Genomic DNA, 27394 nt, shown 5'->3' on the forward strand with positions numbered 1-27394 from the left:
TTTACAGAGGTACTTTAAACATGCATAGAATTGCTTACAAAATTTCACAAAAATAAGCACAAGTAAAATTTTTAGTCAGAATATTGACCTTTTACCAAAGTAACAAAATTGTCTAGCATTGACCACAATAGACCTTTACCAATTAGGAAATTCATAACATATTCTCTAGTACTCCAAATAATCCGTTTCTTTTTTCTAATTATCGAAGACACATTCAGAAAACATATAATTAAAATTTATAATTTTTGGACGCCTGAAAATATTTTTAAACCATTTTATTTCCGAGAACATCTAACATGTTCAGAAAATTTCAAGACAGAATTTCAAAAATTCTTATCTTTTTTTCTACATGCATAAAAATAGCGATTCCAGTTTTTAAGGACAGAGAAAAGATTGAAATTTTGTTATAAAATCCTAACACTGTTACATGTTTTCAACTTCTATAATTATGGAAAATAGTTTCCAGATCTGCAGCAGCCGCATGCTATGATTTTTTTATAATTTAACCATAATGAATAAAATCACGAAATTAAATATGCAATCATACCAGACATAGATCTGTTGATAAAAGAATCTCCATAATGTTTAAAGATGTGTAACCTTATGGAAAATTTTCCAGAATTGAGAACCGCTATTGAAAATCAAATTTTCCAGCACCAATAACCCACCTTCGAAAAATCATAACAATTTGCATACTCAGAGGATTTCAACACAAAACCTATCAATGGAAAGCTTAGGATGTCTAGTTTCATGATTTGTAAATGTATTCGGTGGCGGATCTACAGATGGGCTACACTAGGCTGTAGCCCGGTCTGATTAGGGAAAAATCATTATATCCCTTATATTTTCATCAATTTTATATAATAATATAGTTTTTTTTTCATATATGTCCCTAACTCAATTACCCTTATTTTTTCATCAATTGTATAATATAGTAAAGTTTTTATTTTATTTTCAAATATGACCTTAATCCAATTATATTAATTTCCATTTGAAATTGGTTACTAATTTATAAAATGATTAAATTATACATTTATTGAATAAATTGAAAACATTAGGGGGCTGAAATGTTGCTGCTACTTTATTTTAAAAAATTCTAATTGAAAAAAATTATGTCAATCTAACATAAAATTTTCACTAATATTAAAAGTGCTTACAAAAACAACATGTAATAGCAATTATCAACATTTTCATAAACTTTTTATGTGAATTTTGAGATTTCATTTAATAGTAAGTTAGAAAATAAAATTTGAGCATTTGGAGGAGCTTTTCATAAAAGAATCATCAGCATATGATTCTTCAAAGAGAGTCAGAGCGCCTGCCAAAGAAACAACGGCACTCAAATACATTTTTATTGGTCAGTTTAGTTTATTATTGAAACTTTTGACTAACAATATATTCATAATTTTAAAAGATGAATAAATTTTTTAGTTTAATTTATTTAAGCCTAGTAGTTAAGTACTTGACTTCAAACATTAAAGTTTTACTTGTGAGTTTTAATTGATTGTAATTACATGTATTGATTTAATTTTAGCTTAAAATTCTTAATTGATTTATTAATCCTTATATAATTATGTTTTATTAAAGGTTACAATGTCGGATTCCATAATTGAAAAATAAGGTTTTTATATTTGAATTGTCTTTTGTTTTCTACTCTTTTTTATAACTATTTTTATTTCGAGCATGTATTTATAAGGATAAGGTTCTTCATGTCCCTCTTATTTGATGCACTTCTTCCTACTTATGAATTTTTATGATCACTTTAAAATACAAATTTTTTTTTTAGCCCGGGATAATATAAATTCTTGGATCCGCCCCTGAATGTATTCATGTGATTCTAAATAGAGAGAACAATTTGAAGCAAAGAATTGAGATTGTTCATATCATCACAACATTACAAACACACATATACTACCCAAATCATACTACAAGTAATTAAAGGCAATCAATTAAAAAAAATAAATCACATAAATCAAAGAAATACTTAGTACCTTAAGGCAAACACCAAGCAAAGAAGTTATAAAACTTTCTTTTCCTTTTCCAAAGACTTATGTTTCTTTCTTTTTATTTTCCTAGGATTTTGTAACAGTGTAGAAAATAAAAGAAGATTTCCTCTTAAAAAGATGGCTTCCTCTTAAATACTTGTGGTAATTAATAAATACTTTTAAAAAACATAGAAAGCAAGAAAACATGAGTTTTAAGAAAATTCCTTTTTAAAAAAATTAAAGCTAATAACTTACGCAACTTATTCAAAACAAATTGATAAGTTTTACTTACACAGAAACACTCAATATTAACTATTCTAACCAATTTAATAAGGGTAAAAGAGGAAAGCTAATAACGGGTGTTATAGATTAATTCATTAATTTCCTAATTTAGTGAGATTCCAATTTATTAGGAATATTTGTTTCCTAATTTAATTAAATGTCTAATTTAATAAGTCAATTAATGATGAGATTCTATAATTGGCGCATGAGATCTATTTAGATTAAGAAGTTGGTTCAAACACAAAAATTATTAAATGCTCTAGATATTTCTTTGGAGACAAGTAAGGCAAGAAAATCATATTTATTCTTATTCAGATCCATAGGAATTATAAAGGGAAAGAAACTCTTATTTGGAAAGAATCCAAATCTTTCAAGACTTGCTATTTTTGTGAAACCCTATTGCCTATTGAAAGAGAGATATTTCATAATTGAAGGTACATAACACAGAGCATAAAACAAAGAAGTAAAATTTAGCCTCCTCTTTAGAGAATTCGGATTTGGCACATAAGTTTTGTGTTGATTTATTTACTTATCTTCTTTCAGTCTCTCTATAGAGTTTATGTGGATCTTGGATCACTAGACATTGAAGAATTGCTATTGATCACTTTGAGAAGTGTCTTGAGGATCGTGGATCAAGAGAGATAGCAATTATTCAAGAGAAGCATATTCAGTCTAAGGTTGAGTAAACTGTATGGTGATAAATTGTAAGTGAGAGTTTTAAGTTTAGGTTGTAACATCTCAACTTAGTGAATTGTTTTTCATCTGGGCATTGCCTCGTAGATGTAGGATTAATTAATCCGAACCTCGTAAAAATCTCCGTGTCATTTATTTTTTGTAATTTATTGTGTTTTTGAAAAATTAATATTTTTTTATGTTGATAAACAGTGAACAATAAAATATTTCTAAAAATTAATTAAGTTGTTAATTTTAAGTTTTTAATTACCTATATCTATTTACAATAGATCTAAATTCCTTTCAAATTAGTTAATTTTATATACAATTAAAAAGAAAAAGAAAGACATAGCCCTCAAGACATGATTTGGTTTATATTCCTTCAATTGTTATTGTACCTCCTCCCTAGACTGGAACCCTCCCATTATGTTGGTGTTTTGTTGTTTCTCTCATTGGAGTTTGTAGCAGCAGCATAATAGCTGTAATGCCTGTATATTATCCATGGACCCTCTATTCTCTAATACTTTCTTTCGTCGTTTGCAATTATAATCCTCTTCCCTCAATACACCTTACGCCGTTAACCGACAAGGTGAAGCTCTTCTTTCACGGAAGAGAAACTGGAAAGGATCAGATGATGGGTTAAGTAATTGGAGTCCTAGTGATGAGACTCCATGTAAGTGGTTCGGTGTGTCCTGCGACTTAAACAATCAAGTAGTGGGTTTGGACTTGAGGTATGTTGATTTGCTAGGACATGTCCCCACTAATTTCACCTCATTATTGTTCTTAAACAAGCTGGTTCGATCAGGAACCAACCCCGCCGGCTAGATCCCAAAAGAGATTGCCTCTCTCAACCAATTGAACTACCTCGACTTGAGTGAAAATTCCTTAACTGGTGAAATCCCAAGAGAGCTTTGCAGCTTGCTCAGCCTTGAACAACTCCGTCTCAACTCCAATCAGCTCGAGGGCGCCATCCCAATCCAAATTGGGAACCTCTCCAGCTTGACACAGCTAATTTTTACGACAATCAACTCAGCGATGCAATTCCTGCAACGATAGGAAAGAGAATTTGTTAAAAATTAATAATTTCAAAGGTAATTGGTATAACCCAAAAATAACGGTGGGAGAGAGAAATTGAGTGTCATTCTTCCTTTTTATTTTTACTAAATATTTTAGTTTTAATAATTGAAATTGAGTTTACACACAAACACGTAAGAAATCGAGTTTAATATTAATTAAAAAAATTTAGTTTGATATTTTGAAAAAAGAAAACAATAAAAATAAAAAAAACTTATTATTGTATCAACTGTCAGACTTACCATGAATGCACGACAGAATAGTTTTGTAGTTGTCACATAAAAAAATCTAAGATAATTAATGAGAAATACTATATTGGGTCAAAGTCTACAGAACTTTCCAGCTATAATCTATCATTAATCAATTTTGCAATTAATATCCCCACTATAACCTGTTCGCCACCTTATGCTCATTGCTCTTCACACATAATAATAGGAAGCTTTTGATTAACTTCTGTGAAAAAAAAATAAAAAAAAGCTGTTAATCATGTCAACTGCTGAAGCAGCTGAAGCTTCAACGGCAGCAGCAAGAGATAAGTACAGATCCTTCTTGCACGACGAAGCCGAGAAAATCCAATGGAGACATGGCAGGCCTCCCACTTATGATACTGTCAATCAACTCTTTGAAGAAGGCAGGACTAAGGTGCTTGAATGCAAGCAAATCAGATCATGAGCTAGCATCTCCTCTTGTATTTTATTTTTCAATCTCTCTTTTTTAAAAAAAAAAAAATTCTCGGTATTAATATTATTTAGTTTTTTCAATTGTGCAGGAGTGGCCAAAAGGATCCTTAGAAGGAACAGTACAAAATGCTATTAAATCATGGGAGATGGAGCTCACACACAAGACTCGCTTACAAGACTTCAAGAGCATCAACCCTGACAAATTTAAGCTCATCGTCAATGGTACATATACATATACACAATAGTTACAAATCCAATCTCTCCGGAATCTTGATGTGAGCGAAATTAAAATTTTTGTATCAGATGAGTCAGGAATTTAATTGGTTTAACTAGAGTTCGAGTGAAGAAATTGCAAACTTATTATGTAGGTGAAATTATAAAATTTTCCCAAAAAAAAAAGGATAAATCTTAATTTGAGTCTCATTTTTAGGGTCAGGGTCTCCTAGGCCACAACATAGGTCCGCTCCTGTCTGTTATGCTAACCATGGAAACACGCTGTCTTGCAACAGGAAGAGAAGGATTATCAGCGGAGGAGACGCTTAAAGCTGGAAGTTACAATGCTTTGTTGAAAAATTCATTGCCAGAAGAATTTAAATTTTACAAGGCTGAAGAAGAGAGCTTTGAGTCATCGCACGAAGCATTCAGATCAGCTTTTCCCAGAGGGTTTGCATGGGAAGTGTTGAGTGTATATTCGGGACCGCCGTTGATTGCTTTCAAGTTCAGGCATTGGGGTTTCTTTGAAGGACCTTTTAAAGGGCATGCTCCTACTGGAGAGAAAGTTGAATTTTGTGGATTGGGAACCCTCAAGGTATGTTAAAAAATAAAATATAACTAATTACCTAATCATAGTGAAATTTGAAGATTTTACATAAATATAGTTTGGCTTCTATCGGATGAACCTATAGGAAAATGATTAAAATCTACCTGTTGTCTGTTAAAATTAATCATTTTCTCTTTTCATGTTCTAAAATTTATCATAATCTCTCTCTTGTTAGAGCAGTAAAAGATACAAAAAGCAAAAAATTGAAAGTCAACAAAATCTTTCTAATAGCAAGGGGTTTTAATGAGTTTTGAAACATGAGGGAGCCAGAAATGATTAGTATATTGAAACAACAAAGAGGTTTGATTGTGTTCTCATGATATAAATATTAAGCCTTTAAAAATTTAGTCGAGTTACTTTTAGTAGTTTTATTTATCTTGCCATCAAGAAATTTGAATTATGAAAAGATAGGAACTAAACACGAAATGGGGATTTGCTCACAATAAAAAAAAAAAAAAGTAAACAAGAAAATCGATTTCTTTTGAAAGATTGAAAATGAAGTAAAAGGAATTTTTTTAACAAACACTTTTAAAGAGGAAGAGAAATTCGAAATCACTCGTCCTGATGACATGGATTGGCCAACCTTTTTCTCTATACAATAAATATAAGATTTGATGACTTGAGCTCTTGAAGCTCGGGCTAGGTGAGCTGCATATCATCTGCAAGAGCTTCTTTAATACTATCTTTTCTATGTGATCCATTCAGATTGATTGGCCCAACTTCAACTTTTGCCCATAACATGTGACATTGAAAGTCGAACCAACTAAATAAATATATCTATTTTTCATTCGACTTACTTTTAATGTCAAATTGTTATATTATGTTTTAAATTGCAAATCTGAGTTTCATCAAGAGCTTAATATAATGAAATTCGAGTGTCAAAAGCAATTTTTATTTTTTAGATCAATTGAAACTCCGTGCTGATGAATGAAAAAATTGATATATAGGTTGATGAATCACTTAGAGCAGAGGATGTTGAGATTTATTATGATCCAGCTGAGCTTTTTGGAGGCCTGTTGAAGGGTTCATCAATTGAAGATTCAACAGCAGCTCAAGGCTGTCCCTTCCCCAAGAAAACATAAATGTATATGCTCTATGTATCGGTTTTTTAATCCCATTAAAACACAGTCCTTGTCTGTTTTCATTGCTCTGTTTCTGTTTTTGTTGATTGTTTTTCTTCATCTGTAGGCTTCCACTCTATTGCTAGAGTCAGCCTCATTATTATATATTGCCAGAGTCAGACTCATTATTATATATTGCCGTGAGTGTTTTGGAATTTTGAATCAGTATTTCTTGTAGCAGACTTATGCCATTGCCAACTTTTAAGCACTGGCCCTCTCCTCAAGCGAAGCAAAGGAAGTTGCATTAGTGATGTTGACAGAATCAAGAACATATAAAAAAGAATATTTTGATCAATATTATTTCTCAGTAAAATAACGATCAATACACACCTTGATGCTTGATGCTTAAGGGCTTAGATGAGTGGTTTTCAAACAATCTTATTTAGTTGGCAGTTGGCCATCTGAACTCCAAGATAAGGAAAGTAAGGAAGAAATATAGATTTTGTCTACCCTCTATTTTTACTTGTATTTTCAATGAATCATTTTTCCAAAATGCCTTTTAATCTGTCTAATTATAAGTAATATTCTAAGTTTTTCATTATAGTTTTTTCTGTTTTGTGGATTCTATATTTTCAATCCATGAAAATGGAAGAGCGTTTTGCTCCGGGTTGCAGCATTTTATACATATAAAACTGTAGGTTATTATAATAAAATACTGCTTGGAGATCTAGTTGCCTAACATTAATTTTTCTTCCCAACATTTGAAATAATATTGTGAACGGATTAATCATGGCAATGGAGCTTTAGTGCAACTTTTTATGAGTAAATGAGTTAGCATGCTTTTGTTTCATTTCAAGCGGGTAAATGGCAATCCCAACACAAAAGGAACAACGATAATGATTTTTAGATAGAAAAAATTGGCAGAATGCTGACAGAAATACTTTGTTAATTGAAAAATACTCAATAAACACAAATACAGTGACCCCAGTCGGTTATTCAGGTTACGTCTGTCATCGCTCTATGTTGGTATTCAGTTTCTTTATCGTTTTTCATTTACAAGACAAGACGTCCAAAACTTAACTAGCAGAAAATCTCTAGCACAAGATTGTAGCTACTACCCTTAAGTCTGCGTGAGCATAAAAAACCCGACGATTTGATTTGACCATACAAGTTAACATCATTCAGAGTCATGAAGATGAACAATACAATTATCAGATACAGCAAGAATAATTAATACTGAACCATGCAAGACCTTTAGAAAACGAAGCAAAAGCAAACGAATATAACTCATAATTAAAATACGGTACAGAGAAACACACCTTGTCACACAAAACAAAGCCAGCAATATATATAACTCAACAGGGAATGTCAAACTAACTAGATACGGCCAGCAGTGAAAATCATCAACAACCCAGTGGATAGATATATTTGATTTGTCCATGGCATTAGCTAGGGATCAGCTGCTTTTATCTCACTGCGAAAGCTTCGGTAATGTTGCAAAACGGGACCCAAAACTTCTGAAATCCAGATGCTGCGTCTGAATCGAATCTTGTAGAAGGCCAGTTGTATATCTAAAAGACGCGGAGGTAAGAAAATAATTGTAAAAAAGGCCAATAGCAATACCGGGTTTGTACCTGTCACTAACAAGAAAAAACAGACGGCTAGAGGATACACCAGAGTGGTCGCGAAGCCATTCGGGAGGTGATGATTAATCACTTGCATGGCTATAGAAAAGGCTATAATATTTGATAATGAGAAAAGTCCAGAAATCACAAAGATGAATGGTTTATAAAAGTCTCCTGATGAAGACAGTGGATAGCGCTGGCTATCTTGGATGACGGTTCGATTGTTATTAATGCTGGTTGCGGTGACGTTTGTGGCAGAGTCGGTGTCGCTGCTGCTGTTTCCCCACAAATCCTGAGGAGGGGTAAGCGCTGCTTGGAATGTGGCTGTCGCGATTAGTACGGCAACCACAAGCAGTGCATTTCAACTTTCATCCGTAATGGACAGTGATGAGCGATAAAAGAACAAAAGCATCTTTCGACGCCATGTCAAACCTCGTTTTAAGTAATCTGCAATCTCCACAGTAGCAAGGGAGGACCCTTCTCGACCGCCAGCATTGCGCACCATGCTCTTCAGTTCTTGAAATTCAGGTTTCGTTTGCAAATGAAATTTTACCATGTCCATGGCTGTCTTATCTTTTGAGTTTCGGGCATTTATTTGATCACGTGCTCTGTTGACTATTAGCCTCACCATCTGCGTTATGGAAGCAAAAGAATCAAAAATTAAATTCAGGGAATAATTGGACAATTAGCTCAAAATTAAATTAAAATTTTCGTGCCTGGATATGACTTCGGGAGATTGAGATGTGCAACAATGTGTTGCCTTCATCATCCTTCCAGTTAAGGATATCATCTTTGTTGACAAATCGAAGCCATCCTAGCATGACTTCAAGGACTTCCAACTTGCCATTTTTTGCAGCAACATGCAGAGCAGTTTCTTTTCGAATTGTCACCTGCAGGATAGACTCTGGGCAAGCTGCTAGAAATTTACATAGAAGATCGACATTTCCTTTCTCAGCAACATAGTGTAGAGGCGTCACACCCTCCCTTCCTTGGACACGAACCAGATTTCTATCAACATCTATGAGCCGAAGCACCATTTGAGTATGTGTTTTCTGCAAAGCAAGATGCAAAGGGCAAAATCCATATTGGTTTTGTTTTCTGGCAAATGATGGCTTTAATCTCATAATCTCCAAGGCAAAGTTGATATGCCCCATTGATGCTGCTGTATGTAAAGGAGTATCCACAAATGGTACTTGGTCTATATGATCTAACAGATATACGTCCTCCCATATTAATTCATACAAGCCATCAACATTTCCTGCTTGAGCAGCCTCATTCAACCTCTGATCCGTTCTGAAGGACATTAATTGATTGATTTAAGCAATATTTTTAGCAAGTAATTACGATGTGCATAACATGAAAATGCAAATCAATGAAATATATTATTTAAAATTATTATCTATATATTGACCATACTTTAGCAAAAGAGCTGTTTTACCTCAATAAATTTGTGGAGTTGGCCCTAATAGGAAGTGAAGTTGCTTCTAATGCTCCAGCGCTGCGTAGCATATCCTCAATCTCCTGGTTTCTTGATTGCGTTTGATCAAGTAATGTAATATCTAAAGGTGTCAAGCCATCAGAGTTCAAAGAATTTATTTCAACTTTGCAGTTCAACAAACACCTTACAATCTGCTGGGACATGTGAATACAAATTCGTCAGGTAGTTTTGAAGTTAAAAGAGCAGGTGTTTGATCTTTTGAATAAGTTGTTTGATGAAATGCTTCAGTTATCGAGTAATGATTGAAGTTAAAAGAGAAGCATTTGATTTGAATTCTACAAGTTATCAAGTAATGATTGAATCTTCGTGTCAAAATCAAGGGCTATGATTTCATCTAGTGTATAACTTGTAGAGCAAGAACACTCTAGGTTGATTATAATAATTAAGGTTGTAATGTCATGTGTAATACAGTAATAAGACAAATATCATGTGATATCTTCTACAATATTTTGTAATGTAATGTAATTGATTGTGAGCCTTTGAAATTAGGTCTAGATGATGAAGGAATGTAACAACGTAGTACAAAATTAGAATAACGTAATGACGAATGTTTAATATGGAAAAATAAGTTCTTTATTTGCTTGTGAGTTTGTGCCCAAGCTATTATAAATAGTAGGAAAAAGGACATCAACACGCACGAATTCGGTAAATTGATCATATAGAGTTTGATTATTTTCAGAAATGATTCGATATTACCCCTTTTGGGGACATGTAAATCATTTTCACATTCAGAAATAGTCACATAGACCCACAAAGTTTGTCAAAAAATTGGATTTGTGTATCCTGAAAGGTGTCTATATAATTAGTTCTAAAACTAATTAGGTTTCATAACTATTTCACCAAACCACAGGGGTGTTTTTTCCTTTTTTTCCTATTGTCACACTCTTAATGTAGCATCACGCGAAAGAAAGAGAGAATGGGGGAACTCAGGGAGCTAATTAATCACAGCTTAGATCGTGTTGTATTATATGCTTACAAAGAGGTCTTTATATACAAGTTTAAGTAATATTGCTACTATAAGGTATCCTAATCTAATGGGGAGAAACCATGCTTAAACGGGAAAACATAATAATATGTGCATGATTATCTTTAGAAAAACTTACTCTTGATCTAATTAATTAGGAATCATCTACTCCCTAAATACTTAGAAAACTGTCCTAAGTAAGTTAGGTGTGAGTGAGAGCTCTACAGCTCACAACAATAGGGGGCACGACACTATGTAATATACAAACTCCGAAACTTTAAAACAAAAAACAGGTGGGAATATCAACAATGTAATCACTCAACCGAATTTTTTAGCATATTAATTCAAGCTTGCCTGGACTTGATTTTTTGATGTTGCAATGTGTAGTAGAGTGCTGCCATCCCTATTTTGCGAGTTGAGGATTCTTTTGTTGTAGCATTGATCAGCTTCTTTAAGGCCAATGACCGACGGAGGGCATCTTGTTAGGACTTGAAAAGCTTCAACCTTATCGTTTTTCAAAGCAATATGAAGAGCAGTATCGCCTTTATTTGTCACATCTTCAAGAGATTTCGGACAAACAGACAAAAACTTCTCCAAGAGATACAGGTCTCCATCTTCAGACGCATGATGCAGAGGAGTGATGCCTTCTCTTCCTTTAACACGAACGAGTTCCGGATCAGTATCTATCAGCTGAAGCACTGTTTGAGTTTGACCATTTTGCAAAGCCAAGTGCATGGGAGAGAAGCCATCTTGGTTGGGTTTCTTGGCAAATGAAGGCTTTAGCCGAATAATCTCCGTTGCCAATTCAACATTTCCACTCCTTGCAGCATCATGTAAGGGAGTTTCAATAAAAGGTATCGTATCGAATTTGTCCAAAATATACGGATCTTGTCGAACTAGAGAATACAAAGCATTGGTATCCCTCAGTTGAGCGGCAGCCTCCATCCCCGAAATTAATTAACACAAAGAAAGTTGCAACTCCAAATGTACCCTGCAGAGAGGAAAGTTTCAACAACTTAAAGAAGATGATCAGCTTAAAGAAACAGGGAGGAAAGCATCAAGATAAGTTCAACGAACATTCCTTTGTATAGTACGACAAAGGGAACAAAATTTCTTCATCAACATGTCTGCTTTTGATTCTTGGAGATTGATTTTTTCCAAAGGAGAAACAAACCTTACTTTGGTCATACCCAGGACAATGCGCAATATTTGACTAGGTCATACCCAGGACAAACCTTACTTTGGTAAATGATTTTTTACTCTCTTTTTTTTTTCCTTCTCCCGTTCTCTCTTTAACAATCAGCTCCATTTCTTATTGAATTAACCGATCCACGTGCTATCGAAGATTTTTTTGGATGCGATCAAGTTCGAAAAAAAAAAAAAATTGACATCTTTCACTTTATTATTATGAGAATAAATCCTACTACTTGGGTTTCCGCCATCGCCAAATCTAAGGCATAAATTTCGGTGAAACCAATAATATGTGCTTTCTTTTGACAAATTAAAAATAAAAATCGAATAAGTTATGCTCAAGATCATATGCAATCATGTATAGGGTGTTCACACATAATCCTATCCCATTCAATTTGTTATATACATTCAAAATCGATCCATTTTTATGCAAATCAACGAAAATCCATTTTGAAAAAAGTAATATAATTATCTTTTGAAATTTTGAATTAATTTCAAAGAATAAAAACAAAAATTTGTACATGCGGCACTATAATAGTGATTGTTACATTAAGCTAAAATTAACGTTATGGAATGTAACTCAAACAAAAATCCCTCCATAACTATATTGTTGAGACCAAATTAATCTTATTAATATGAGGATATTATAGTGTAATGAAAGTGTAGTTCATCTCTAAATGGTAAGAGGCACTGAAATTTTTTTCGTTATTAACCGCCTGACACTCAAAATCAATTTATACATTTCCAGAAGTTATAAAATATATATTTTCAGTTTAAACAACAAAAGCAAAGTGTTTGGGAGATCAAAGGCTGAAAAAAGAAGAGCAGGTACCAATTAATGGGTTTGACCCATGTGCCTTTTAGTCTTTGACAGAAGCCATTTATGAACTTGGAAAAAGATGTGAGAGGAGAGCCATGTGTCTCTCTGCCTCCTCGTTCCTCTCCCCCTCTTTCTTTTGTAATGCTCCCAGCCGCCCCCGCTTTCCTTCTTCTCACTTTTTTTTTCCCCTTTCATGCATGGCCCCTCCACTTTCCTTCTGCTTTTCACCCAACAAACATCCTTAGTGCAAAGGATGTAAAGATAAAGCGTACATTGTATTAATAATTAATTAATAGAATATGTACAATTTAATATACATGTATTAATAAAATAAACAGACATAATTTCAAAAACAGCACTGATATTTGACCTTAAATTCCATCTTAACTATGATATTAAAATTTGCTGTTAAAATCAAATCAAATTTGAGCAATAGCCCACTGCCCACCAACTAGTTTTGAGTGAAGGCCCATCTTCAGGAATTGGAGATGGACCATTACCCAAAATAACAAAAAAGAAATTCGATTTATAGAAATCTCGAGCCAACTATCATTTTTATTTCAGAAAAGCTAATAAATTACATATATATTATAACAGTGAGGAAAAGAATATTCTCAGAATCATTAAATTTTAAAAACAGATAAGCGAAATTCGATTTTAGGATCAATGCCAATATGCCCTAGCGACCTTCATCAACAAGAGCCAAACTTAACATTTCCTGTTTCTTTGTATCTTTATCAACTTCGTTCTTCTCTTCTTCATTGCTTGCTTATTCTTTTCCTCATTTAGTCTTTTCTATTGCTCTGCATCTTCAATGTCTTTTGCTATTCACCCCTTTACATAGGTTTTAGGATCAATGCCAATATGCCCTAGCGACCTTCATCAACAAGAGCCAAACTTAACATTTCCTGTTTCTTTGTATCTTTATCAACTTCGTTCTTCTCTTCTTCATTGCTTGCTTATTCTTTTCCTCATTTAGTCTTTTCTATTGCTCTGCATCTTCAATGTCTTTTGCTATTCACCCCTTTACATAGGTTTTGAACTTTGAAACTCAACATTTCCAGTTTCTTTGTATCTTTATCAACTTTGATATAAATAATGATGATCCAGTCAGGAACAGTTTTATACAAATACATTGTACAAAATGGTGTGACTTAATATCATTAGACCTGCAAATTGTAACTGAAAGCAAGACCTGCATTGGTGCTCAAGCTTCTATTTGACAATGTCATCGCTCGCTTGTGTCGGGATATTGCCTCGTGATACTTCCTAAATTATGATAGATTCTTAAATCAGGCTTAACAATTACCACTGTTTAACTTTGGCTTATGAATTGAAGACGCAGTCACATTTTAATTGATTAAATTCGACTTGTGAATGTTTCTCAAAAGAGGGAACACATTCATAGTAAATGGGCAGCATATGAAGTACCCAGTACAAAGTAGACCAATCTATAATCTGCCGTATCCTTATCCAAAAACTATTTTGTCCAAATTTTTAGAGCAATTACTACTTTAGCAGATCTCTGTATTTATAGAGTCAGTAAATTTACTCAGGTTGGAAAGTTCAGGCTGTATTTACTCTCCATGTGATGACAGCTAACTTTGCTGCCAAGTAAGCTCCAGCTAGCACTCCGATTTGATCCAAGTTCAGCTTCATCAGTGATTCCAACGGAGGGCATTAATCATCTCATTATGAGAGAGTCGGTAGTGTTGCAAAATGGAGCCCAAAACTTCTGAAATCTAGCGGCCTCTGTAATGAGGGATATCCAGCGACTTGAGTAAGAAACACCGAATCCCATAAACAAATTACAGCAACCACTAGTATTGCATTGTGACTTTCATTTGTTATGCACTTTGATGAGCGGTAAAGTGATAAATGCAACTTTCGAGACAAAGACAAATTATTTCTTGAGGGTTCTACAATGTTCACAGTAGGAAGGGGGAACCACTTACGGGCACGAGACTTGGGTAGCATAATGTTACGGGCCGCCCAAGTTGCTAGCCCAATTTGTCCACCAAGAGCCCAAGACAAGGCCAAGAGTGTTACCTTGGCCCAATTCTAGAAAATTCTAGGGCATTTAGCATTTGAGAAACAAGCTTAGAACAAACAACTCAAACACTTGTAAGCTCTTTTGTAATCTTTCTTGTAAGCAATACAAGTTTCCTTATTCGGCTCCATTGCTCTCTTCTCTCTAACTCTTCGAAAACCGTTAGGCTTAGCTGGTCAAGAAACTCAAGGCTTACTTAGCAACATTCGGCAAAGTTGTCTAAGTGTCGCAACGGTTTGCTAAGCAAAACACTCATCCCGTGACAAGTAGTATCAGAGCAAGGTTTGCACCCACGCAAGTGAGTTCACGAGCAATGACCAACCCTTCAAATCCATCGCAAGAGGGTGTTGTTGGTTTGGATGTTCCACTGGAACCAAGCAGCGGCCGTGAGGGAGAGCGCCCCCAAAGCAAGACTCGCGGCAAGTCCAAGGCCCCATCCATGGATGCATTGGAGCCTCGTGTAACCACTCTCGAAATCGCATTGTCCGCCGCTCAAGACAACCTCGAGGGACTAGAGGAATGAGTGGACGGTCTCGAGGGAGAATACGCCGAGTTCACAGTGGCAACAAAATCCATCATCCAAGAGCAAGCGAACATTCTTCGAGGTGAGTTTCGATCTTTCCATGATGAGTTGCTAAAACTTCGTACCTTTGTTCAAGATGAACTATGAGCTGTCCGTGCGGAAGTGGATGAAGTCCGCTCGGATTGGGCTTGGCATAAGCGCACACTCTCCGCTAGTCCAGCTTCCGCAAGCACGAGTGATGCGCAACGCATTGACGTGCCAAAGCCTGACACCTACGATGGCACACGCAACGCCACAATCATGGACAACTTCCTATTTGGGCTTAATCAATACTTCGATGCCATGGGCGTACGAGATGAGGCATTAAAAGTGGGCACAACACCCACCTATCTTCGAGGCGCTGCACAACTATGGTGGCGTTGCAAGCATGGCGAGATGGGCAAGGGCATTTGCACCATCGACACTTGGGTCGACTTCAAGTAAGAACTCTGAAAGCAGTTCGCCCCAAGCAACACGAAGAAAGAAGCGCGAGCGCGCCTACGCCGCCTCAAGCAATCAGGTAGTATTCGGGACTACATCAACGGGTTCACTACCCTTATGTTGGAGATAAGCGACATGTTTGACAAGGATTCGCTCTTCTACTTCCAAGATGGCCTTAAGGATTGGGCCAAGACCGAGCTTGATAGGTGTGGTGTTCAAACACTTGATGACGCCATCGCTATTGCAGAATCACTCACCGAATACTCCACTCAATCCAAAGACAAAAAGGCCAACCAAGGCAAAGGTGGAGGGGAGAGTCGCAAGGACAAGGGCAACAACCGCAAAGATTAGGGGCAGAAAAAGCCGCCTAGCAACAAAAGCGGGTAAAGAAAGTCGGAGAGCAAGAAGGAGGTAAATAACAATGTCGGGGTTGTACCTGTCGCTAGCAAGAAAAAATAGACAGCTAGAGGATACACCAGAGTGGCTGCAAAGCAATTCGGGAGGTGATGATGAATCACTTGCATGGCTATAGAAAAGACTATAATATTTGAAAATGAGAAAAGTATAGAAATCGCAATGATGAATGGTTTATAAAAGTCTCATGATTAAGACAGTGGATCGTGCTGGCTGTCTTGGATGACGGTTCAATTGTTATTAATGCTAGTTGCGGCTACGTTTGTGGCAAAGTCGGTGTTGTTACTGTTGTTTCCCCACAAATCCTGAGGAGGGGTAAGCGCTGCTTGGAATGTGGCTGTCGTGATTAGTATAGCAACCACAAGCGGTGCATTTCGATTTTCATCTGTAATGCTCAGTGATGAGCGATAAAAGAACAAAAGCACCTTTTGACGCCATATCAAACCTCTTTTTAAGTAATCTGCAATCTCTACGGTAGCAAGGGAGGACCCTTCTCGACCGCCAAAGTTGCGCACCGTGCTCTCCAGTTCTTCAAATTCAAGTTTCGTTTGCAAATGAAATTTTACCATGTCCACGGCTGTCTTTATATTTTGAGTTCCGAGCATTTATTTGATCACGTGCTCTGTTAGCTATTAGCCCCCACCATCTGCGTTATGGAAGCAAAACAATAAAAAATTAAATTCAAGGAATAACTAGACGATTAGCTCAAAATTAAATTAAATTTTTCGTGCCTGGATATGACTTCGGGAGATTGAGATATGCAACAAAATGCTGCCTTCAGATTAGCTCAAAATTAAATTAAATTTTTCGTGCCTGGATATGACTTCGGGAGATTGAGATATGCAACAAAATGCTGCCTTCATCATCCTTCCGGTTAATGATATCATCCTTATTGACATATCGAAGCCATCCTAGCATGACTTTAAGGACTTTCAACTTGTCATTTTTTGCAGCAACATACAGAGCAGTTTCTTTTCGAATTGTCACCTGTAGGATAGACTTTGGGCAAGCTGTTAGAAATTTATATAGAAGATCGACATTTCTCTTCTCAGTGTTAAGGAAGCACATTATGCAGAGCATGAGAAAACAAAGCTTGGGTCAACTCAAGTCAAACTATCAGAAGATGTTAAGCAACGCAGCAGTCCAGACTGCTAGCTCAGCATAATTAGTTAAAGTTTGTTATTACTCACAGTGTGTACTAAAAAAATGATTAGCTGGAGCTGATTCTTAGTTAGTTATTGTTTAGTTAGTATAAATAGAAATGATGTAATCATTCTTTATATGAAAATAAAAGTTCTGGAAAATCAAAAGATTATTTTCTCTGTTATTTTCTTTTAAACCAAACACTTCGTTTCATATTTTCTTCACTCAGCAACATAGTGTAGAGGCGTTACACCCTCCCTTCCTTGGACACGAACAAGATTTCTATCGACATCTATGAGCCGAAGCACCATTTGAGTGTGTGAATTCTGCAAAGCAAGATGCAAAGGGCTACACCCATATTGGTTTTGCTTTCTTGCAAATGATGGCTTCAATCTCATAATCTCCAAGGCAAAGTTGACATGCCCCATCGATGCTGCTATATGTAAATGTGTATCCACAAATGGTACTTGGTCTATCTGATCTATAAGATATGCGTCCTCCCATATTAATTCATACAAGGCATCAACATTTCCTGCTTGAGCAGCCTCGTTTAACCTCTGATCCGTTCTGAAGGACATTAATTAATTGATTTAAGCAATATTCTTAGTAAGTAATTACGATGTGCATAACATGAAAATGCAAATTAATGAAATATATTATTTAAAATTATTATCCATATATGGACCATAGTTTAGCAAAAGAGTTGTTTTACCTCAATACATTTGTGTAGTTGGCCATAATAGGAAGTGAAGTTGCTCCTACTGCTCCAGCGCTGCATAGCATATCCTCAATCTCCTGGTTTCTTGACTGAGTTTGATCAAGTAATGTAATATCTAAAGGTGTCAAGCCATCAGAATTCAGAGAATTTATTTCAACTTTGTAGTTCAATAAACTCGTTACAATCTGCTAGGACATGTGAATACAAAGTCGTCATGTAGTTTTGAAGTTAAAAGAGTGGGTGTTTGATATTTGGAATAAGTTGTTTGATGAAATGTTTCAGATAAGCATTTGATTTGAATTCTACAAGTTATCAAGTAATGTTTGAATCTTCATCAAATGTCAAAATCAAGGGCTATGATTTCACCTAGTGTATAACTTGTAGAGCAAGAAAACTCTAGGTTGATTATATTAATTAAGGTTGCAATGTCATGTGTAATACTGTAATAAGACAAATATCATATGATATCTTCTACATCATTTTGTAATGTAATGTAATTGATTGAAAGCCTTTGATATTAGGTCTAGATGATGAAGGAATGTAACAATATGGTACAAAACTAGAATAACGTAATGAGACATGTTTAATATGGAAAAAATCAATTCTTTATTTGCTTGTGAGTCTGTGTTTAAGCTATAAGATGTAGTAGGAAAAAGGACATCAACACTCATAAATTCAGTAAATTGATCATATAGAGACTGATTGTTTTCAGAAATAGTCCGACATTACCTCTTTTAGGGACATGTAAATCATTTTCACATTTAGAAAAGTCATATAGACCCCTAAAGTTTGTCAAATAAATTGGGTTTGTGTATCCTAAAAGGTGTCTATATGATTATTTCTAAAAATAAGTAGGTTTCATAACCATTTCACTAAACCACGGGGGTCTTTTGTCCTTTTTCCAATTTTCACACTCTTAATGTAGCATCACGCCAAAGAAAGAGAGAATGAGGAAACTCAGAGAGCTAATTAATTACGGCTTAGATCTTGTTGTATTATATGCTTGCAAAAAGGTCTTTATATACAAGTCTTAAGTAATACTGCTACTATAAGGTATCTTAATCGAATGAGAAGAAACCATACTTAAAAGGGAAAACATAATAATATGTGCAGGATTATCTTTAGAAATTCTTACTCCTAATCTAATTAATTAGGAATCATCTACTCCCTAAATACCTAGAAAATTGTCCTAAGTAAGTTAGGTGTGAGTGAGAGCTCTACAGCTCACAACAATAGAGGTGCGACAGTATGTAATATACAAACTCCGAAACTTTCAAACAAAAAACAAGTGGGAATAGCTACAATGTAATCATTCAACTGAATTTTTTAGCATATTAATTCAAGCTTGCCTGGACTTGATTTTTTGATGTTGCAATGTGTAGCAGAGTGCTGCCATCCCTATTTCTTGAGTTGAGGATTCTTTTGTTGTAGCATTGATCAACTTCTTTAAGGCCAATAACTGACGGAGGGCGTCTTGTTAAGACTTGAAAAAGCTTTAACCTTATCGTTTTTGAAAGTAATATGAAGAGCAGTGTCGCTTTTATTTGTCACATCTTCAAGAGATTTCAGGCAAACAGACAAAAATTTCTCCAAGAGATACAGGTCTCCATCTTCAGACGCATGATGCAGAGGAGTGATGCCTTCCCTTCCTTTAACACGAACGAGTTCCGGATCAGTATCTATCAACTGAAGCACTGTTTGAGTTTGACCATTTTTGCAAAGCCAAGTGCATGGGAGAGAAGCCATCTTGGTTGGGCTTCTTGGAAAATGAAGGCTTTAGCCTAATAATCTCCATTGCCAATTCATTATTGTTAAGATTAAATGATGAGTCAGATCATTGTTGCTTAGGTGGAGTGCTTAGTCAAGTGCTGAGCTGGAATTCTGTTGTGTAAAGTTGTTGAATTCCCACTAAGAGTTTGTTATGCTTTAGCTTTGTTTCTAGCTCATGCTTTGCATGCTTTAGAAGATTCTAGGCTTCACTATAAATATCATTGTATCAATTCAGATTAATAAGATTTACAGAACATCTTTTTAGTTTTCCAGAATTCGCTCTCGTTTATACTTTCCTTTATTTTCCTGCTAACCAAATAGAGCTTATACATTTAACATGGTATCAGAGCTTATTTTCATATCAATCTAATGGCCTTAACAAGTTCAAGTTCACAGCTAAATACTTCTTTTACCTTCACCATTCCAATTAAGCTAGATCGCACTAATTACACGATCTGGAAGCAGTAAGTGCTTTCTTCAATTCGTGAAAATGGATTGGAGAGCTATATTGATGGATCTAAACTCTGTCATACTCAATATCTATTTTCTGAGTCTGGAATAGCTAGTTCTTCGAATACTGATGCTCAAGCACAAGAAAATCCAGAATATGGAGAATGGAAGTGTCAAGATCAACTACTGCTGAGCTGGATCATGTCCTCCATAAGTGTCGATATACTAAGCCTTGTGGTAAACTCTCAAACCTCTTTTGAACTTTGGAAAAGTCTAGAAAAGCAATTTGGATCTGAATCCATGGCAAAGAAGGTTCATTTGAAAATGCTTCTTAATAGTTTGAGAAAAGGCTCTCTGTCAATGACTGAGTATTTTATTAAACTCAAAACAGTTACCGATGGTCTTGCATTAGCTGGTAGTCCTGTTAGTGATATTGACTTCATAACTCATCTCATTACTGGATTAGATCATTCTTATTATCCGGTTGTTATTTATGTCGGGTCAATATGTTGAACATGGATCTGAGTGAAGCATATTCTATGTTGCTAACACATGAAGCTAGGCTTGAGAATAATAAACTTAGTGAGAATAAGGAAATGAAAAGCAATTATGCAGCAAATATAGCTCAATCTAGAAATTTTCAGAAGAAAAGGGTTAGTTCTAATAACTCTCACGGGAACTGGAATTCTAATAACTCTCAAGGGAACTGGAATCAAGGCAGGGGTAATAACTGGAATTCTAATGGTGGAAGGAGTGGTTTTACTGGAAATAGAAGAGGAAATAACCAAGGACAAGGCAGGGGTAATAACTGGAATAGTAACTTCAGGGGGTAATTCTGGTGGTTTTAACAATGGATATGGAAGAGGTGGTTTTGGTCCTGCTGGATATGGAAGAGGTAGTTATAGCTCTGCAGCTGTTGTCTGTCAGATTTTCTTTCGATACAATCACATTGCTGCTGAGTGCAGAGATCGATTCAACAAGAACTTCATTCCAAACTATCCACCTCAAAACTTTTTTCTAGGACAGCAGCAGGGACCAAGAGCAGCCTATATGGCCACTTTTGAGGGAGTAGCAGATTAGAGTTGGTACCTTAACAGTGGAGCTACTCATCATCTCACCAACTCAGGGCAGCATCTGAATGATGGTAAACTCTACTCTGGTTCTAATTCCTTACTCATAGGAAATGGTCAGGGCTTACAAATCACACACATTGGCTATACCTGCTTTTACACCTCTTGTGGTTCATATATTCATCTTCAAGACATATTATGTGTTCCTAAAATCACCAAAAATTTAATAAGTGTTTCAAAACTTCTTGCTGATAATAACATCACTATTGAATTCATTTCTGATGCATGTTTTGTTAAGGATAAGGTGAATGGAACACTACTTGCTCAGGGGATTGCTAAAGGTGGCTTATACAAGCTATTGTCATGTGAAGATTCTGTGCTATCTTCCAATATCTCAACTCTCAGTCCAAGTTCTATGATGTCAGTCTTATTTTCCAGTCCAAATAAAGAATGTCTTCCTTCTGTTGCTTTCAATAAAGAGTCTGTTAAAAGTGTAAACTCTGCAAACTTGTTACATAATAGACTTGGTCATCCAAGCAAGCATGTTATTCAAGTCATTTTGAAGAATTCTTGTATGTCTTCCAGTTATAATAATCAACACTCATTTGAATTTTGCAATGCTTGTCAACAAGGAAAGTTGTATAGGTTTCATTTCTCAACCTCTGAAATTAGAACCAAACAAGCATTAGAACTAATCCATACAGACCTTTGGGGACCTGCCTCAGAAATGTTTATGAATGGTTACAAGTACTATGTTTCATTTGTTGATGACTATACTCGGTATAGTTGGATTTTTTCCTCTTGTTCTTAAATCTGATGCTTTAGAAACTTTCAAAACCTTCAAACGATTGGTTAAAAAACAGTTCAATATGCCCATCAAAACCTTGCAGTCAGATATGGGAGGAGAGTTTAGAAATTTTCATTCTTTTCTTCAGCAAGAGGGCATTCAATCTAGGTTCAGCTGTCCTCATTCACATCACCAAAATGGTGTTGTTGAAAGAAAACATAGACATATTATTGAGACTGGTTTAACCCTTCTTGCACAAGCCAACATGCCCTTATCATTCTGGTGGGAAGCTTTCCATACTGCATCCTTTCTTATCAATAGAATGCCCACATCAGTTCTGAATAATGTGTCACCTGTTCAAAAGTTACACCATCAGTTACCAGATTATCAGTTTCTTAAAGTGTTTGGATGTGCCTATTATCACATTCTCAAGCCTTATAATTCACATAAGCTTGATTTCCATTCTAAAAAATGCTTATTTCTAGGGTACAGCCCTCTTCACAAGGGTTATAAGTGTTTAGATAAATCAGGGAGAGTATATATAGCTATTCATGTTCAGTTCAATGAGTCTGAATTTCCTTATTCAGAAATGTTTTCTTCATCCTTTTTTTCTCAGTCCTCTGTTGATCAATCAGTCTTTTCTTCACCACTTTGTACTCTTCATGACAATAGCTCGTATCAGTCCCCTGCTATATCACCTTGTTCAGCTGTGCTACCAACACCAGGTTCTTCAGTTTCAAGTCAGCATCATGAACCTTCCTCTCCATCAACATCAGTCCCTCACCAAACACCTCACATACTTCCTTTGTCTCAACCACCAATTAATCAACATTCCATGACCACAAGAGCCAAATTAGGCATTTTCAAACCAAAATCTTTCCTCACTGTCACACAAAGTTATGAACCAAAGAGTGTTAAAAAGGCTTTAGCTGATCTCAAATGGCACATGGCCATGAAAGAAGAGTTTACTGCCCTGGAGAAGTGTTAGAGTGCAATTTATGCACTAGTTTTGCATTATTTACTTCCCTTAATATCAATGTTTTTCACTTAATAATAGTGATTTACTTGTGTTTTACTTTTGTAGGTGCAATTCTATTGATTGATGATAAAATTGAGCTATAAGATGATGTTTAAGGATGATTGTTCTCTTGAAGAAATTATGAGCGTCAGAAGAACTTTGTTGATAAGGCGTGGGCGCGTGCTGTCAACTGCGGACCTGCAGTTTTTTTTAGTTTAACGTGTTTTGTATTTTTGGTTATTTTTGTAATTACGAATTTAATATTTCAGATATTAGTATTTTATTTTAAATAGAATTTTAAAAGAGAAGAGAGAGAGAGTATTTAAGGGAGGAATCTATTGTGAAAAAGGGGGATTTTGGATTGGAGAAAAAGAAACCCTAGATCTAATTTTTCTCTTCTCTCTATGAAGAGCTAAACCTATTTTTCTGGTTGAAGGATAATGAAGCTTTGATTCATCACTACTGTGAGATCTTTCTTATGCTTTAATTGTTTTATTACTTTTTGGGTATTTGTTTATTCTCTGAATTAGTTTCATGATTATGTTTGTTAATTAGGTAATTGGCCACTATTTAATTATCAACTTAATCTATTGTCAATTAAAGGATTCATCGTATGAAGAATTTAATGTTTGTGACAAATAACATAGCAGAGAGTTGTGTTGTGAGAATAAACAATCTAATTTAAATGAATCATCATATGTGTTGATTAGGATTTGGGTCTCTCTGGTTTTTCAGGCTGTCAATTGATTAAATCCTATGATCGTATCTAGGGTTGTCTATTGATTAGGGAAATATCCAACGGTCGTACCTTGGTTATCGACTAATTAAGGAGAGATTGGCTATTAGAGGGTCTCAGTAGCTATAACCGGTCTATTCATAAGTAATAATAATATATATTTGAATCAATGATCAGTAGTCGAATCAAGCTGAGTTAATTCCTTCAACCAGAGCTTTCTCCAATTTGAATTACAACTTTAATTTGCATTCTTGTTATTTTAATTTGATTTTTATTATTGTCAACAATTCCCCCATTTTACGTTTTACGTTTCAAAAGGATTTAAATAATTACCGATCTCTGTGGACACGACCCTGCTCAATCACTATACACAATTTATTTAGAGTAGGAATTTATTTTTGTTGGCTTCGACACCCATCAAATTTTGGCGCCGTTGCCGGGGATTGGTGTCATTTATTTAATCCTTTTTACGTTTTACTTGGTGTATGGTTCGTTCTTCTCGTACAGGTACACTTTCGTTTGATCCTGAAATTGAGAAGACAGCTCGTCAGCTGAGACAGCAGACAAAGCGAGCTAAGCAACGATCCTCGTCGCCTTTGCTTTCTGAAACAGATACGGTGCCTGATTTAGTTGAATCATCTAGCGATTCAGAAGAACAAGTGATGGATAGACCTGCACCTGTAGAAAGAACTCTTAGAGAGTTAGCTGAACCAGACTTGAATCAACAACCACTCTGCATTCAATATGTAGACTTGGAGGTAAATTTTGAATTAAAGTCTGGTCTTATTCATTTATTACCCAAGTTTCATGGTTTTGCAGGTGAAGATCCTCATAAACATCTTAAGGAGTTTCATGTTGTGTGTTCAAGTATGAGACCACAAGGTGTGACTGAAGAGCAGATTAAGCTGCGTGCTTTTCCGTTCTCTGTAGATGGGCTAGCTAAAGATTGGTTGTACTACTTGCCTCCTGGATCAATTACAACGTGGAATGGTTTGAAGAAGCAGTTCCTTGAGAAGTACTTTCCGGCTTCAAGAGCTGCCAACATCAGAAAAGATATTTGTGGGATCAGACAACTTCCTGGGGAGACTTTATATGAGTATTGGGAGCGATTCAAACAATTGTGTGCCAGCTGTCCTCAGCATCAAATTTCTGATCAACTTCTTATTCAATATTTTTACGAAGGACTGTCATTGATGGATAGGAGTATGATAGATGCTGCTAGTGGAGACGTGTTGGTGAACAAGACCCCTACTCAAGCAAGGGAGTTGATATCAAATATGGCTGCCAATGCACAACAATTTAGCAGCAGGCAAGAGCTCACTTCAAGGAAGGTGAATGAGGTAAATATTTCTTCTGTTGAACAACGTTTAGATAAACTTACTTCTCTTGTGGAAAAGTTTGTTGTAGGTAATGTGCAGCAGGTGAAGACTTGTGGTATATGTTACAATATGGGTCATTCAACTGATATGTGTCTTACACTTCAAGAAGAACCCATTGAACAAGCCAATGCAGTTGGAGGATTTCCAGGCATGCCTCAGAGGAGGTATGATCCTTATGCACAAACATACAATCTGGGATGGAAGGATCATCCCAACTTCAGCTATGGAGTTAGGCCGTCAGGATTCCCACAACAGTATCCACCAAGATATCCAGCACCTCCACAGTCAAACTCCAAGTCAGGTATATCTCTTGAAGAAATTGTTAAATCACTTGCGACTAACACTCAACAATTTCAGCAGGCAACTACAGCAAGCATTCAGAACTTGGAGAACCAAATGAGTCAATTGGCGACTACAGTGAGCCGTCTGGAGTCTCAAGTATTAGGGAGATTGCCTTCACAATCTGAGGTGAATCCAAAGCAAAACGTTAGTGCTGTCATCCTTAGAAGTGGGAAAGAGTTGCAAGAGCCTAGTAAGAAAGTGACAAAGCATGTAGAAGATGAGCTTGAGAAGAATGAATTGATGCCTCAATCTCAAGATACGGAACCCACCAGAGCGAAACCCCTACCTATTGTGATACCTCCTCCTTTTCCAAGCCGGTTTGCAAAATCCAAGAAGGAGGAACAAGAGAAAGACATCCTTGAGACATTTCGCAAGGTTGAGGTAAATATTCCTTTATTAGATGCTATAAAACAAATACCTCGATATGCTAAAGTCCTTAAGGAACTGTGCACCTCTAAGAGAAAATTAAGAGGAGATGAAAAAGTTCACATGGGGGAGAATGTTTCAGCAGTTCTTCAAAAGAAACTACCTCCTAAGTGCAAGGATCCAGGTATGTTTACTATCCCTTGTAAAATTGGTAGTGTTAAAATTGAAAAGGCTTTGTTAGATCTAGGAGCTTCTATTAATGTCATGCCTCGTTCCATTTATTTATCCTTGAATGTTGGTCCATTAAAAGAAACTGGCGTAATAATTCAACTAGCTGATAGGTCTAATGCATATCCTGATGGGGTATTAGAAGATGTCTTAGTACAAGTTAATGAGTTGGTTTTTCCTGCTGATTTTTATGTACTTGATATGGAAGATGATAACTCCTCTAATTCTGTCCCAATTTTGCTAGGAAGACCTTTTCTTAAGACTGCTATGACTAAAATGGATGTACATAAAGGAACTCTCACTATGGAGTTTGATGGAGAGGTTATAGAATTCAATATGAATGATGCCATGAAATATCCTAGTGAGGAACATTCAGTATTTTCTGTGGATGTTATTAACCCTATAGTGCAGGAAATTTTTTACAAGAAAAAGACGAAGACATTTCATGATAGAATGATTTTGAGAAACGAGTTCTCTGTTGGTCAAAAAGTTCTTTTTTTTCATTCTAAACTTAAACTTTTTCCGGGTAAATTACGTTCTTGCTGGGTTGGACCTTTTATTGTTACTAATGTTTTTCCTCATGGTGCAGTTGAGATTCGGAGTCCGACCTCTGACAAAGTTTTTAAGGTTAATGGTCATCGCTTAAAACCTTTTTATGAAGGTTTTTCGGTGAATATTGTGGAGGATGTGGCTCTCGAGAGTCCCAATTATGGAGATTGATGCATAAATGTGTCTAGCCAAAGACATAAAACAAAGGCGCTTTTTTGGGAGGCAACCCAAATGATTTGTTTGTTTTGGTTTTTGTTATATCTTCTTTTAATTTTGATTCAAAAAAAAAAAAAATTTGCTTATTTTGGTCAGAAGAAAATTTTTGATAAGGCGTGCCCACGTCTTAGCTAATAAGTACTTCTGTAATTTTTAAAGTAACATAGTTTTAAGGCGTGCCCACGTACTTAATAGAAAAGTACTTCTGAAATTTAATGTGTTTGCTTATTTTGGTCAGAAGAAAATTTTTTATAAGGCGTGCCCATGTACTTATTAGAAAAGTACTTCTGAAATTTTTAGTGTCTCAAAGTGATTCATCACTATAAAAAAAAAAAATTTATTTATTATTTTTTTTTCTTTTTCTTTTTTCGTTCCTTTCTTTCTTTTTATTTATTTATTTATTAAAAAAAAACCAAAAATCGAAAATCACTGTTCACTATTCACTGTTCACAAAATCCCTAATTTTCCAGAACTTGTTTTCTT

General features: G+C 35.5%; 4 protein-coding genes across 9 annotated transcripts in view; 2 read left to right on the top strand and 2 right to left on the bottom strand.

The window, feature by feature from the left end:
• The window catches only part of LOC102626600 (pathogen-related protein-like), a 43996-nt gene extending 37067 nt beyond the window's left edge, over positions 1-6929 (top strand). For both annotated transcript variants that reach the window (XM_052436860.1, XM_052436863.1), the window contains exon 5: positions 6816-6929. The gene's annotated coding sequence lies outside the window, so the exon portion shown is untranslated. The remainder of the gene's footprint in view (positions 1-6815) is intronic.
• Positions 1-11829, bottom strand: part of LOC102627266 (ankyrin repeat-containing protein BDA1-like) — a 45728-nt gene extending 33899 nt beyond the window's left edge. The window contains exons 1-4 of one of the 3 annotated variants that reach the window (XR_008053007.1): positions 11016-11829; positions 9638-9828; positions 8916-9492; positions 7894-8830 (exon numbers count right to left, since the gene is read on the bottom strand). Coding sequence is in view for 2 of the 3 variants with exons in the window: in XM_052436854.1 (XP_052292814.1) it covers positions 8561-8830; positions 8916-9492; positions 9638-9828; positions 11016-11606 (1629 nt within the window). In the remaining variant the exon portion in view is untranslated. Of the gene's footprint in view, positions 1-7711; positions 8831-8915; positions 9493-9637; positions 9829-11015 lie in introns of those variants that run through there. The other 2 variants (XM_052436854.1, XM_052436853.1) reach the window with 2 other exon arrangements.
• Positions 4405-6929, top strand: LOC112498313 (pathogen-related protein-like). Of its 3 annotated transcripts, none has more exons than XM_052436856.1 (5): positions 4405-4655; positions 4783-4915; positions 5203-5501; positions 6461-6597; positions 6702-6789. In XM_052436856.1, exons 1-4 carry the CDS (start codon positions 4500-4502, stop codon positions 6593-6595), a joined length of 723 nt encoding a protein of 240 aa, XP_052292816.1. In that variant the 5' UTR covers positions 4405-4499; the 3' UTR covers positions 6596-6597; positions 6702-6789. The 3 variants fall into 3 exon arrangements, with proteins under 3 accessions (XP_052292816.1, XP_052292815.1, XP_052292817.1); XM_052436857.1 differs by lacking the exon at positions 6702-6789 and adding an exon at positions 6816-6929 and having other exon boundaries at positions 4462-4655; XM_052436855.1 differs by having other exon boundaries at positions 4407-4655; positions 6461-6789.
• A 5674-nt stretch (positions 11830-17503) lies between the features above and the next one.
• LOC127900564 (ankyrin repeat-containing protein BDA1-like) lies at positions 17504-19746 on the bottom strand. The gene is made up of 3 exons (XM_052435716.1): positions 19501-19746; positions 17995-18185; positions 17504-17849 (listed from the first exon to the last, which is right to left on the bottom strand). The coding sequence occupies exons 1-3, from the start codon at positions 19744-19746 to the stop codon at positions 17504-17506; spliced, it is 783 nt and encodes a 260-aa protein (XP_052291676.1).
• Between the last annotated feature and the right edge of the window lie 7648 nt (positions 19747-27394).

Source organism: Citrus sinensis, chromosome 3 (genome assembly GCF_022201045.2).
Source record: "Citrus sinensis cultivar Valencia sweet orange chromosome 3, DVS_A1.0, whole genome shotgun sequence".
Taxonomy (NCBI): Eukaryota; Viridiplantae; Streptophyta; class Magnoliopsida; order Sapindales; family Rutaceae; genus Citrus; species Citrus sinensis.